This window comes from Cervus elaphus, chromosome 28 (genome assembly GCF_910594005.1).
Source record: "Cervus elaphus chromosome 28, mCerEla1.1, whole genome shotgun sequence".
Lineage (NCBI taxonomy): Eukaryota > Metazoa > Chordata > Mammalia > Artiodactyla > Cervidae > Cervus > Cervus elaphus.
The window spans coordinates 43,096,829-43,110,119 of record NC_057842.1 but is presented as its reverse complement, the minus strand read 5'-3'; the positions used below and the strand labels follow the sequence as shown (position 1 = coordinate 43,110,119).

The following is a 13,291-nucleotide window of genomic DNA, read 5'->3' as shown; positions in this document are numbered from 1 at the left end:
GATGGAAAGGGCTGGAGACCCATTAGATTAGGTGAAGGAGAATAAGAACCACTGCTAAGTTACAAAGTAAACACAACAGGTACATACCTTCTCAGAGTGCTTGAACTGCCTCCAGAAGCTATCATACATTCTTTTGGTAACTTTTTCAGGAGTGCAAACAACAGTTTTGATATAAACTTTAAAGCTACGATCCAATAGCTGGTTAATTTCACCATAGTCATAGTCATCGTATCTGTTATAAGACAATGTGAGAATTACTATATTTTTGATGTATAGTCTGTTTTCTTATAGAAGTACAGACATCAATAGTAAATGTTATATATTCTTTTCTTCTCTTTATATAGGCAGCTGTCCCCTAAAATAAGAGCTTTACAATGTTTAATTGGGGGTGGATGAATGAGTATAAAGGAGTAAGAAATAGAGAAGTCAGGGAGATGAACAAAAAATTTGCTAGTGCCGAAGTAACAGTATATACTTACAATCGTGAATAAGCAACCACACTGAGGAACAAATTTTGGAAACAGTTTGAGTATTGATATTAAGAAATTAACAAATTAGACAATAATATTGATATATCCCATGATATATAAATTATAATCTACTTGTATAAATAAATATTTTCTCATGTTTGCAGGGGTTCTAGGGTCAGATGAGAAAAAAAGAGTAGAAGTGTCTCAGAGGAAAGAATTGGTCTCTAAGATGGCCTCACAGTATCTACACTTAGGCCATTCTGCTTTAGGCCAGGATGGTCGTAGGCACCAGTGTCTGCTCTGTCCCACTGGAGGATACTTTCTACAACATCCAAGGATCTTCTGTCTCCTATTTGGTTTTTAGTGGAAAAGGGAGAAAACTCTTGTAAAGTTGGTTCTATATAACCATTCAGGAGTCTAAAGTCAATAGTCTGGCTACTGAAAAAATGAATAAGCAAGAGAAAAGTCTGACTTTACAGCTAAAATAATCAGGAAGGACCATAGTGTTGTGTATGTTAAAAAGGTGGTGTATAGTGTGCATATATAAATAGCATAATACTGATAAGAATGTTTTGCATTTTATGAGGTATCATGGGAGTAGGTATTCTTTAGAAGGGCACTCTAAGAGTGCTAAGTTCCACGAAGGCAGAACTACAAGTGTGTCAAGAGATAAAAGTGATACAAACACATAAATGTTCAGAGACAAACTCTGCCTCTTCCTCCATGCTCCTGGACAACCTTGCTTGTTGTTTAACTCTTAATTCCTAACTCTCCCTCCTGCCTAGCTAGGTGAGAGGAAACACATTAAGCTGCAAAAAATCAAGTTTCTGAAGCATAAAAAGCATAAAAATAAGCTCTTAGGGAGGGGATGGTTCTGAGTATATTAACATGTATATCTGCATATGTGTTTCAAGCACCTAAATGATTTCCCTAAAAGAAAATATCTCTTCATAAAAGTAAGAAAACAGACTAACCTGATTCCAAACATGCAGTGAATATAGTTCCAAATAGCCCGTCTGAGCATTGAGGTATCAACATCTTTGTGCATTGCCATTGTATTATAAGTAAGATTGTAAGCAATGTGAAATTTTTCATCAATCAACTGTCCTACATCTGGATAAAGACGATTTACCAAAGAATAACCATGGTCTTCCCAACAATAGTCCTAAATACAGAGAACAGAACAAACGTGAATAATTAAAATCTGGTCAAATATAGTTCTATGTCTATTGCTCTGTGGTGCAGTGAGACTACTGGCAGTTGAAATCTACTCTCTTTCTAGAACATCCCTAGCTTTCTGTTTCATTTGCATTCCAGTTTGATGTTTTCAATTTCTATACCACAACATGCAAAAGTTAAATTTTGCAACTCACCTAGTTTAAAAACCAGTGGAATCTCTGCCTTACATACACATCACCCGTATTCTGCTTTCTCTCACTGTTTCCCCCGTCAGCCTCCAGAGATGACTCGGAGGCCACTCTCCTTTTATATTGCTGCAGGCATTCAAATGTCTTCAAATTTTGTAAATTTTTAATTGAACACATCCATCACTCATTCTTCTTCCTCCTAACCCCTCTTCCTCTTAGTTCTGTTACGTCTTCTAATTAGTTTTCCTACATTAAATCTCCCTGTTTCCTTTTTTCTACCTCAAACAAAACTTAATAAGCCTCTACTTCTACATTACTCCCATACTTGTTTTCCTAAAACACCTCTTTGATATTATGCCATCACTGTGGTCAAAACCTACAAGTCTGATCAATTTTAAAGTAACTTCCAACTAATCAGAAAAATCCTTTGCTTGAAGCTTTCAGCAGCCCAGCCAGTTTATGATACCTCCCCTTACTCTGTCCTTCAACCTAGGCTCAATTATTGCCTACAGTCTTATCTGCTTACAATGCTCATGCTTTTCAACTATTCAAGTCTGTCAAATCCTAATCTGCCTCCAAAAAATTTTTCTAGTCCACATGATCTCTCCAATTGTAATTTATATTTCATGACACAACTTCACTACCAAGTAACATATTCTATATTTCTTCCTGTGCCTAATCTGCCTCCTTAAACAATGTTAGTTCCTTAAGCCAAGAAAAAAAAAATCTCATAGTTCCCAAATAATTTCATAAAGTTATTACTTAATACTAGCCCAATTACTAATTGGGCAAGTTAGAACTATCAACTCATAACAGACTGTTTAAGAAATACATTTTAAATGCACTATGTGTCTACTGATGGATTGGAAGCAGTCTTAGAAAACTACAGCATAGAATAGATGTTTCCTAATTGATGATCCTCAACTTTTATTCTGGAACTAGAAGATATAGCAATTGTTGCTCCTGCAATATATTTGCAAAGCACTTAGCTTCCTGCCAAAGCAAAAAGAGAGGAGGAGCCTGGTATCCTGGAGGATGACAAGGTCCCTAAGTTTCCATGGACTCAATATACACAGAATTGTACTGGGAATTTTTACTGTGTATTTCAAAGTTAATGATTATGAAGCTAAACAAACTGGGTCTACCAACAATAATTTGACTCCCTACCTCACTAAAACTTTATTCTAAGAGATGGGCATTGTTTAATTTTGGAATAAGATACATTTGTATAAAAATCCTCTTCAAGATTTAAATTTGAAACTCTCAAAAATTTTCATTGCTTCAAATGACATTCAGTTCATATTTTACCAGGGAATTAGGTTATTGTAATCACCATGACTTATTTTATATGATATTTATAAGAACTCACCCAAATTAAAAGAAAACAAATTTGCTGTCCCTAAAAGTTCTAATTTAAGCATGTTTCACTCTGATTTTCTCATCCTCTTTCCTTCTACCCACACACACACAATGCCTGAAATGTGAGGACATTTCTCTTGTCACAGAAATGGCTTCACTTTGACACTAATGCTCTGTAAAACAATGCTATAAATGCGAGCTAGGTTCCAACACAACTATTTACTGTTTAGTTATATTATGAACTTTGAGTTTTAGTATACCACCTGGGAACCTAGCCACTATTGTAATTTTGTTTTATGGGTGAGTGTTTTGAATTCTGAGCAACTGATTTATGAACTTTAACAACATAATAAATATACCTAAGGAACTGCATGTACATAGAAAAGTTATTTCTTTCTGTTCTCAAATCCAGATGGTTCTTTCTAATTTTAAGTCAGATTGAGAGATTTCTAACCAGTCATGTACATACAAGTTGTGATTTTACCTGGACTCGAAATGTTGGGACGTGCATTCCATGTCTAGAGAAATCCTTATAGCCATAACTAGTATCCTCAAAGTGACGTGATACATCTCTTGCTGGTGTAACTTCATCATCATCTGAAATAATTTTTTAAAAAAGCTACTGAAAGCTTTTCAAAAACAGGATACTAGTTAAAATTCATTTTACCTATAACAAGTAAAAATAGGATAACCCTTTTTCTGATACTTAGTAACCAATATCAACTAAAATAAAGTCTTAAAACTATAAAGAAGTTGCTTAATAGTAAATGGAATATAAAGGTTAAAAAATATACTCATGGTTGCATTTACTGTGCTTTTCATTCCTCTCTTTCACAGATCCTCTCTTCCTCTGTATCCCCTCTCTATAGATGTTAGGCTCTATTTAAAAGTATGTACTCCAAGTAAGAATACCCTTTTGAAATTATCTTTATGGTATTAACAAATCATCTGTGTTCTAAACTTTAGCACTTAGACTAGTTTTAGTTGAATATTAATGTCATACAATATGTAAAATGATCTCTCTAACAGCTTCCCTGATGCCTGAGATGGTAAAGAATCTGCCTGCAACACAGGAGACATGAGTTCGATCCCTGGGTCAGGAAGATCACTTGGAGAAGGGAATGGCTACCCATTCCAGTATTCTTGCCTCAGAAATTCCATGAACAGAGGAGCCTGGTGGGCTATAGTCTGTGGGGTCTCAAAGAGTCAGACACAAATGAGCAACTAACACTAACAGAAACACTTCTGAAATGAATACAGGAAAGAGGCTCAACACTCTAAGCCTTTTTAGATTATTTTCATGTTTAGGAGTTGATGAGATTATAGTTTCAAGTAAACAGAATCAAAGACTTCTCAGGTTAACATCAAACCTCCATTTATACAAATTTGATTTTTTCTTTGCTATTAAACTTGGTTTTAATATGTACTCTTTGTCCCACTGTATTATTGTCAAAATATACTGACACTATAACTTCTTTCCTTCAAATTACCTAGTTTACGTATTAAATCCTATAGGTTACATGTGATAAAGGCTTAACAAAGGGTTTAAGCTGTTAGTTATCTAATAAGTAGCTCCTTTTCACAAATTATAGAATTTTAAAGCTGGAAGTAACTATTAGGCCTTTATGGATGCAACTTCCTCATTTTAAAGAAAAAAAAAAAAAAGGAATGCTAAATGACTTAACATTCACAAAGTTTATTAGCAGTGATTTTAGAATCTAATCAAATATCCTTGCTCTTAGTCTATTTTTACTTTAACTCCCTTTTCTGGAAGTAGGACTACCTATGCAATAGCCTTTCTAAAAGGAAAGACATATTCGAATTCAACTTAGAAGTTTTGCACAGCAAAGGAAATCATAAACTAAACAAAAAGACAGCCTACAGAATGAGAGAAAATATTTGCAAACAAAGCAACTGACAAGGGATTAATCTCCAAACATACAGCTTATGCAGCTCAATATTGACAAACCAAACAACCCAATCAAAAAAAGTGGGCAGAAGCGCTAAACAGATATTTCTCCCAAGAAGACATATAGATGGCCAATAGGCACATGAAAAGATATTTATTATCACTAATTATTAGAGAAATGCAAATCAAAACAACGGTGAGGTTATCACCTCACATCAGTTAGAATGGCCATCTTCAAAAAATCTACAAACAATAAATGCTATAAAACTGTTGTTGGGAATGTAAATTCATGCAGTCGCTATAGATAACAGTAGGGAAGTTCCTTAAAAAACTAAAAATAGAGCTACCATCTGATCCAGCAATCCCACTCCTAGGTATGCATCCAGAGAAAACCATAATTCAAAAAGACACTGCACCCCTGTGTTTACAGCAGCACTACTTATAATAGCTGAGACACGGAAGCAGACTGAATGCCCACTGATGGCAGTAGATCGCGAGGCGGTACATATATCAATGGACTATTATTCAGCCATAAAAGAGAATGAAATAATGCCATTCGCCACAACATGAATGGACCTGGAGATTACCCTATTATGTGAAGTTAGAAAGAAAAAGACAAACATCATACAATACAGCTTGTATGTGGAGTTGTAGAAAACCTGTGGTGACCAAGGGTTTGGGATGCAGCTGGGGTGTGTGGGGGGGTGGGGGTATGGGGAGGGGGAGGGATAAATTGGGAGTTTGGGATTGACATATACACACTACTATATATAAAACAGATAACTAATATAATAAGGACCTACTGTATAGCACAGGGAATTCTACTCAAAACTCTGTACTGACCTGTATGGAAAAGGAATCTAAAAGTGGATATATGTGTAACAGATTCATTTTGCTGTACACTTGAAACTAACACAACATTGTAAATCAACTGTATTCCACCAAGAAAAAGTTATTTAAATTGTCTTTAAAAATTGGACTCTTTTTTGGAAATAATAGACATTGACTATGTAATGGTTGCTTTTACCTGAAGAGAAGACAAACATGCTCTCTCTTTTTTCTATTTCAAAACGTGAAGCCATCTCTTCCTGACTTGCCTCCTCTTCTTCTCGACATTCCTGTAACTGCTTCATCTTTTCCATGAGGGCTTCAACCTCAAAGAAGGAATCACTTACCTTAAACAAAAGTGCAGTTAAGGTTGTTACATATGTCAAACATGGAATGAATTTTATTAAGTCTATCTCATAAGAATTTGCATCTTAATACAATATAAGAAAAATATAAGATGCAATATAAGAAAATTCATGGAATGAATTTTATTAAGTCTATCTCATAAGAATTTGCATCTTAATACAATATAAGAAAAATAGATCTTATAACTTTAATGCACATGAATGAATCAAAAACAATTATTTTGGCCTATCATATATACAGATACATAAATGTTAAAATTTAAAACAATAGAAAAATTTTAAGAACACATTCTAATGTTTAAATTTTTATTTCAAAAGTTAGTAATATTACTGTCATTAAGTTTTAAAAATTAAAATTTAACACTACCTGTCAGTTTAAAACAGAACTGAGTTACACTTTTACTTGCTCAGTAAAACAAATAAGGTATACAAAATATAAAGTGGTTTTACATCAACTTTGTACACTGGGCATATTGTCAATAGACAGGCATATCTCAGCTATATTGTGGGTTCAGTTCCAAACCATTAGAATAAAGCGAGTATCACAACAAAGCAAGTCAAGAATTTTTTTGGTTTTCCAAGGCATATAAAAAGTTATATTTATACTATACAGTAGTCTTTAATGTGTGCAATAGTATTATGTCTAAAAAACAATGTACATACCTTAAAAAAATCATTACTAAAAATACGTAACACCTGAGAATAGGGAGCTTATCTACTAGAGAAGTTTTTTAAAAAATTATATTATTTCACTCTTATTTCATTTAATTGAGGGATAACTAGGAACAGTACTTCTTTAGCCTCGTACTAAATCAAAGGTGGGGAAAGAATCCAATTCTTAGCATCCTAGCAACGGATGTACTCACCCTTAGTCCATCTTATAACCTTTAAACTTTGATAAATAATCAGTGGCCACATGTGGACCTCTCACATGAATCCAGATAGCTCAAAAGAGGGTGAAACTGATGGTCTTGGGCCTTATCAGCACAGCACAGCACAGCAACCAACCTTGGGAAAATGATTTTCCTTCCTGTGCCAATCTCACCGTATGTAAATGCTACCTCTTATTTAGTACCTGACAAATCCTAAGCACTGTACTAGGCCTTTTACCTCTCTAGAGACATTTCACTTAAACTTTGCAATAACCTTGTGTTTGACCTTTATTTATAAATGAAAGAATGGGGGGTCAGGGAGGGTAGATAACTTGCCAACAGTCAAATAATATGTTAACAGTCAAGTAGTTGTTAAAGTCAAACATAAATTCAACCTGTCCAAATCTGTCTTCAAGGAATAATAAAACTGAGAAAATCTGTGCGAAGCATTAAGAAGGCTGTAGCGTTGTTTCTGCTTGGAAATATACACCCTTGCTCTTTCACTACAGCTAAAGAATGCAGAGGGGATTTTGACACATCATATATAGGAGTTAAAACTTGCTTACAGAAAATTCAACTCATTGTGATCTGTTTCCAAGGAATAACAAAGCTGAGAAAAAATAAATGCCAGAGAAGAGAAGGAATAGAGGTAAAAGCATTTTAATAAATTTACATTCAGTTCTATATATATTTGTGAGAAGTTAAAACGTGAAGAAGTATTTTAAAAGGAGAAATTCCAGATCAAAGCTGATTAACTCTTCTAAAAGATAAACAATTGAGATGACAGCCTGTTTCTTTTGTGAAAAAGGGAAGAATGGGATGTGATCAGCAGCAGGCAGTTTGTATCATCAAGTTCCCCTCTCTTCAGTCTTCCCTCATCTCACATTCAGTAGCCATTCAACACTAGCTGGCCCTGGCACATCCTGGTGGCTTCCAGTCCTGAAGTTATTCAAATGTAGTCTCCTGGAGGGTCTTATAATTATGTATAAGTCATATAATTTTGTATATGTCCCTTAGCATAAGACACTATATATAGTGCTTAGCATTTGGAGGCAGTCAAATACTTGCTGAATGAATAGATCAGGGGGCCTAATACCTTTTTGGACTTAACAGGGTAAATTTTCCTAAAAGCCAAAAAATAATACAACAGCAATTACTGTGATTAGTTTTACAACAACCCTGTAACAAATAGATACTTACCGAAACATTTCCTGCTGAGTTGACCTGCATCTCATCCACGCTGTGATTGCCGTTTGTAATGTCACAGATGCAGTAGTTACTAACAGAAGGAGGTCTGAATGTGTGGCCACCATCACAATGAATTTCTGGACTGATTCCACAGCCAAATGTGAACGAGGCAAGAGAATGATAGTGTGTGAGTAGAACTACTGCATGTACCAGTTCTGCAAGGGACCAGCTATGCTCTTCAGCTTTTAAAAGTCCCTTGGGGAAAAAAATGAGAATATATTTTTATACTGGGGTATGGTGTTGGTGAAAGAATATAGTTCATCTTGGTATTTAATCTACTGAAAACAGGATTAGTTACTGTATAAAACTTAGGATAAAATGACAATTTGAGGCATGTAGAACTCAGAATTTGCTAATTTTTATGAATATATTTTAAAAAATTGAGCTTAACATAATCTGATAATGACTAATTCATTATTATTTTATCTGAAATCTTGATTTAAAAATGCAGTAGAATACATTTTGTTTAAGGCAGTTGCTGTGTTTCAGACAGTGGATTATGAATGCATTAACTATGTTGTTAGTGTGAAGTTTCAAACCAAATGTAATAAATTTGAGTTTAAAGTAGAAGCTACTGTGGAAAATATGCCTGTTTTTCTTTAATATCAGGCTTCCTCAAGGAATTTTTAAGATAGTGGTTTGAACAACTTGACTCTGAATATGTCTAAATTGTCAAATTATATTTATTTTAAAAATTATGCTCGAGGTAAAGTATACAATTCTTGAAAGTCTTACAAATCTGTTTCCATTCTGCTTCATTATCTATTTTATAGTATTGTATAATTTTATATTACTAGACAATATAACAGACATTGCATTAATCATATTCAAATCTTATATCTCCTTGAAAATAAGATGCTTCAATTATATAAAAGTATCTAAAATACTCTAGGGAATTCCCTGGCACTTCAGTGGTTAGGACTCTGCACTTCCACTGCAGGGGGCACAGGTCTGATCCTTGGTTGGGGAAGTAGGATCCCATAAGCCTCATGGCATGGCCAATAAATTATTAAAAAAAAAGAAATTTTTAAAAATTTCTACTGCATGGCAGATTCTTTTAGAGAAAATCAATCTACTTTTATTCTATTATCTTTATTATCAGACAGTAAAGAATCTGCCTGGAATAGAGGAGACCTGGGTTCGATCCCTGAGTCGGGAAGATCCCTGGGAGAAGGGAATGGCTACCCACTCTATAGTTTTCTTGCCTGGAGAATTTCATGGACAAAGGACCTGGCAGGCTCTAGTCCATGGGGGTCACAAAGAGTCGGACATGAATGAGCGTTTAACACTTTCTTTTTTTTTTTTTTTGAGTGTTTAACACTTTCAATAGAACCGGAAGAAACTAGTTTAAGATGGTATTTTGCAAAGATATACAAGATGCCACTTTACATCTATCAGAATGGCTAAAATCCGAACACTGACAACAGCAAATGCTGACAAGTATGTGAAGCAACAGCAATGTTCATCCATTGCTGGTGGGAACACAAACTGGTACAGCCACCTCAGAAGACAGTTTCACAGTTTCTTACAAAACTAAACACAAGCTTACCATACAATCCAGCAATCCCAGTTATTTACCCAACTGAGTTGAAAACTAATGTCCATCAAAAAACCTGCATGTGAATGTTTACAGAAGTTTTATTCATAATTGCCAAAAACTGGGAGTAACCAAGATGTCCTTCAATAGGTGAATGGGCAAACTGTAGTACATCCACACATTGGGGTATTTTTCAGCAATAAAAAGAAATGAGCCATCAAGTCATGGAGGAACCTTAAATGCATACTGACAAATAAAAGAAGCTAGTGTGTAAAGGTTATATACTGTATGACTCCAACTATATGACATTCTGGAAAAGGCAAAACTATAAAGACAATAAAAGGAGTAGTAGTTTCAGGAGGAAGGGAGAGAGATGAATAGGGGGAGCATAGGAGATTTTTAGGGAAGTGAAACTATTCTGTATGACACCATAATGATGGATAACATGACATTATACATTTGTCAAAACCCATAGAACTGTACAACACAGTGAACCCCAAAATAAATTACAGACATTATTAATTCATCAATTGAAGCAAGTGTACTATGCTAATACTAGAAGTTAGTAATAAAGAAAACAATGTGTGTGTCGGTGGGGGGGGGCGGGGGTGGGGTGGAGGGTTGAAGTGGGTAGAATATGGGAACTCCCTGGGCCATTTTTCTGTAAACCTAAAACTGCTTTAAAAAATAGTCTATTAATTAAAATAAAAAAGACACCCTAAATATATTCTCTGCTTACCTCAATATGTTCTTTGGTAATAAGCCAAGGTCTATGGGCTAACACTTTGTTAAGTTCTCCTAAATTCTGTAGTTTTTGAGGAGCATTCTCTAAACCATTAAGCCACTTAGGGTCTCCACCAACATGAAGAAAATCATTCACATGGAGATTCACTAAGTAGGAGCACTGATGTCTTGCTGCAGCCTTAAGAGAAAACAAAAGATGATTCTAACTATACATATTAAAATCTTGAACAACTACAAGTCTTTTTTTCTTTACAATGTGCAGAACAGTTATTTTTTTGATTAGTATGTTCTCAAATTTTCCATACACTACAGAAATGAAGTTTTCATATAAACATTCAAAAATTCACATATGCTATAGAAAACACCTCAAAAATATCCCATGAACAAAAAATATCTGATAAAAGCATTTGAATTTTAGAAAAATTCTATACTTATTGTCAGAACCTGCTAAGAAGAAATTTCAACTAAGATGCCAACCATAAAACAATGGAATCTTATTTATAAATTGAACATGAGTAAAAACCACTTACGTTAACCTGAACTATTTATATAGCAGTGAAATAATCTTGTTTTTACTTTATTTTCTTATTTAGTAGGAAATGGTTCTCAATAAGGGCTTCCCTGGTAGCTCAGCTGGTAAAGAATCTGCCTGCAAATGCAGGAGACCCCAGTTTGATTCCTGGGTTGGGAAGATCTGATGAAGAAGGAAAAGGCTACCTACTCCAGTATTCTTAGGTTTTCCTGGTGGCTCAGCTGGTAAAGAATCCGCCCACGATGGGGGAGACCTGGGTTCAATCCCTGGGTTGGGAAGATCCCCTGGAGAAGGGAAAGGCTACTCGCGCCAGTATTCTGGCCTGGAGAATTCCATGGACTCAACAAAGTGTAAATACATATTAGTTTTCCTATTATTTAGAAAGAGGAAAAACAGATACTACTTAACAGGAATCCAGTTAGAAGCTGGAATATAAGTATTTATTCCTGTGTTTGAAGCATTAACCATATCTTAAAAATATTAATAAAGCAGGGAGAAAGGAGATTATTTACAAACCATTATTCCAATGTAGTGCCGATAATGTAGGGGTAATGGCCCATCCATTTGCAGTAGATAGTGTTGAGTTTTTAAGAAACTTTCTAAATACTGTGGGTGAAAAACCATCACTAAGGTAATATTATCCAAACGACCCAAAGCAGCAAAAGAATCTGCAAATAAAGTATGCATCTGTGCGTCTTCACTCCCCACTTGGAGAATCTGTATGAAAGAGAGGAAAACCATGGTTACAGAAATTGTAAATCGGTGTTAAAGAAAACATGGAAGGGGGAGAAATAAAGCATGCATGCACACTGCATTGTGTGTGTCATTTAGAAGCCAATTAAATTTGGCTTAAGAAAAGGATGTTATAATTCTACAAATTTAACTCAACTGGTTGCAAGATAGGAGAATAAACAGTCATATATCATGTAGCAGGGGAGAAACAACAATGGTCATCTAGATAGGCTGCTTGTAGGCTTGGCCAGAATCCAGATAAAGAAGCAGATTTAGATTACCAAATTTGCAGAGCTTGCAGACACTAATGCCTTTCCTTTTAACAACACCTACACTCCCACAATTTAGAGAACCAAAATTAACTAACAGTAAACAATCCTTGTGAAAACAAAGCATAGAAACATTTACACATTTTAGAATTAAAGATCTAAGCTAGCATTGATACCAGCCTGTGGAGTTGGCCAAGACCAAGTAACTCAGCGTATGGGCACACTTAAACAACATCTAAATATAAGCAGGTGGCATATCATTGGTCAAAAACAAGTCTTGCCTTTGCTTGATTAATTATGGGTGTTAGAAAAGTGTCATGAAATACTAGAAATCAAAGTGACTATAATAGCTTTCTAATCCTACAGATTCACTGCCAAAGCATGATGATTAACAATGATCAACTCTGTGTAAAGCATATTGTTGACCAACAATTGTTCAGATGCCAAGATGTGGGTCATGAAAGCTTCTCCTTAAAAGCATACAGTTCACTATGTACTTTTACAAACAACATACCTCCTTTTCTGGGATGAATCTGCTTGGTCCCTGTCCTAGTGGTCGAGGAATTCTAATTCCAAGTTCCTAGAAAAGAAAATTACACCATCTCAGGCCGCTAGCAGTAAACAACATGAACTGAGGCCACAGGAATGGGAGAAAAAAACAACCAGTTGAACAGAGCCTGGCTTGTTTTCGTGGTTTGTTTTCATGACCATATATATGGTCCTCTTTTTGCATCACATAGCTGACAACAGTTTATAATAAGAATCTAACTAAAAACAATAAAACCTGTTTCACTAAAACCAGAGTTTTGCATAAAGTACTTGGCAGAAAGTCTAGGACAGAAAGTTCAGCACATAGCAGCCAACCCTGTGGACTGTCAAGAGATACAAAATAAGACCAATGTGTTTATACAGCCAAAACCCAAGCAACCAAAATATCAATCCCTGTGCATCTTGTCAGGAAATGAAAAAGTCATAATCTCCACCTAGATAGCTTAAACTGAAAGAAGTATAATTATTATTACATCTACAATAATACTTCACAAGAACAGAAATATTATG

At 35.0% G+C, this 13,291-nt stretch overlaps 1 protein-coding gene across 2 annotated transcripts in view; it reads right to left on the bottom strand.

Moving 5' to 3' along the window:
- SESN1 (sestrin 1) overlaps positions 1-13,291 on the bottom strand; it is a 114,720-nt gene that overhangs the window by 1,760 nt on the left and 99,669 nt on the right. For both annotated transcript variants that reach the window (XM_043890069.1, XM_043890070.1), the window contains exons 2-9: positions 12,747-12,812; positions 11,748-11,948; positions 10,695-10,877; positions 8,371-8,613; positions 6,133-6,280; positions 3,681-3,793; positions 1,445-1,635; positions 88-232 (exon numbers count right to left, since the gene is read on the bottom strand). In XM_043890069.1, coding sequence (XP_043746004.1) covers positions 88-232; positions 1,445-1,635; positions 3,681-3,793; positions 6,133-6,280; positions 8,371-8,613; positions 10,695-10,877; positions 11,748-11,948; positions 12,747-12,812 — 1,290 coding nt within the window. The remainder of the gene's footprint in view (positions 1-87; positions 233-1,444; positions 1,636-3,680; positions 3,794-6,132; positions 6,281-8,370; positions 8,614-10,694; positions 10,878-11,747; positions 11,949-12,746; positions 12,813-13,291) is intronic.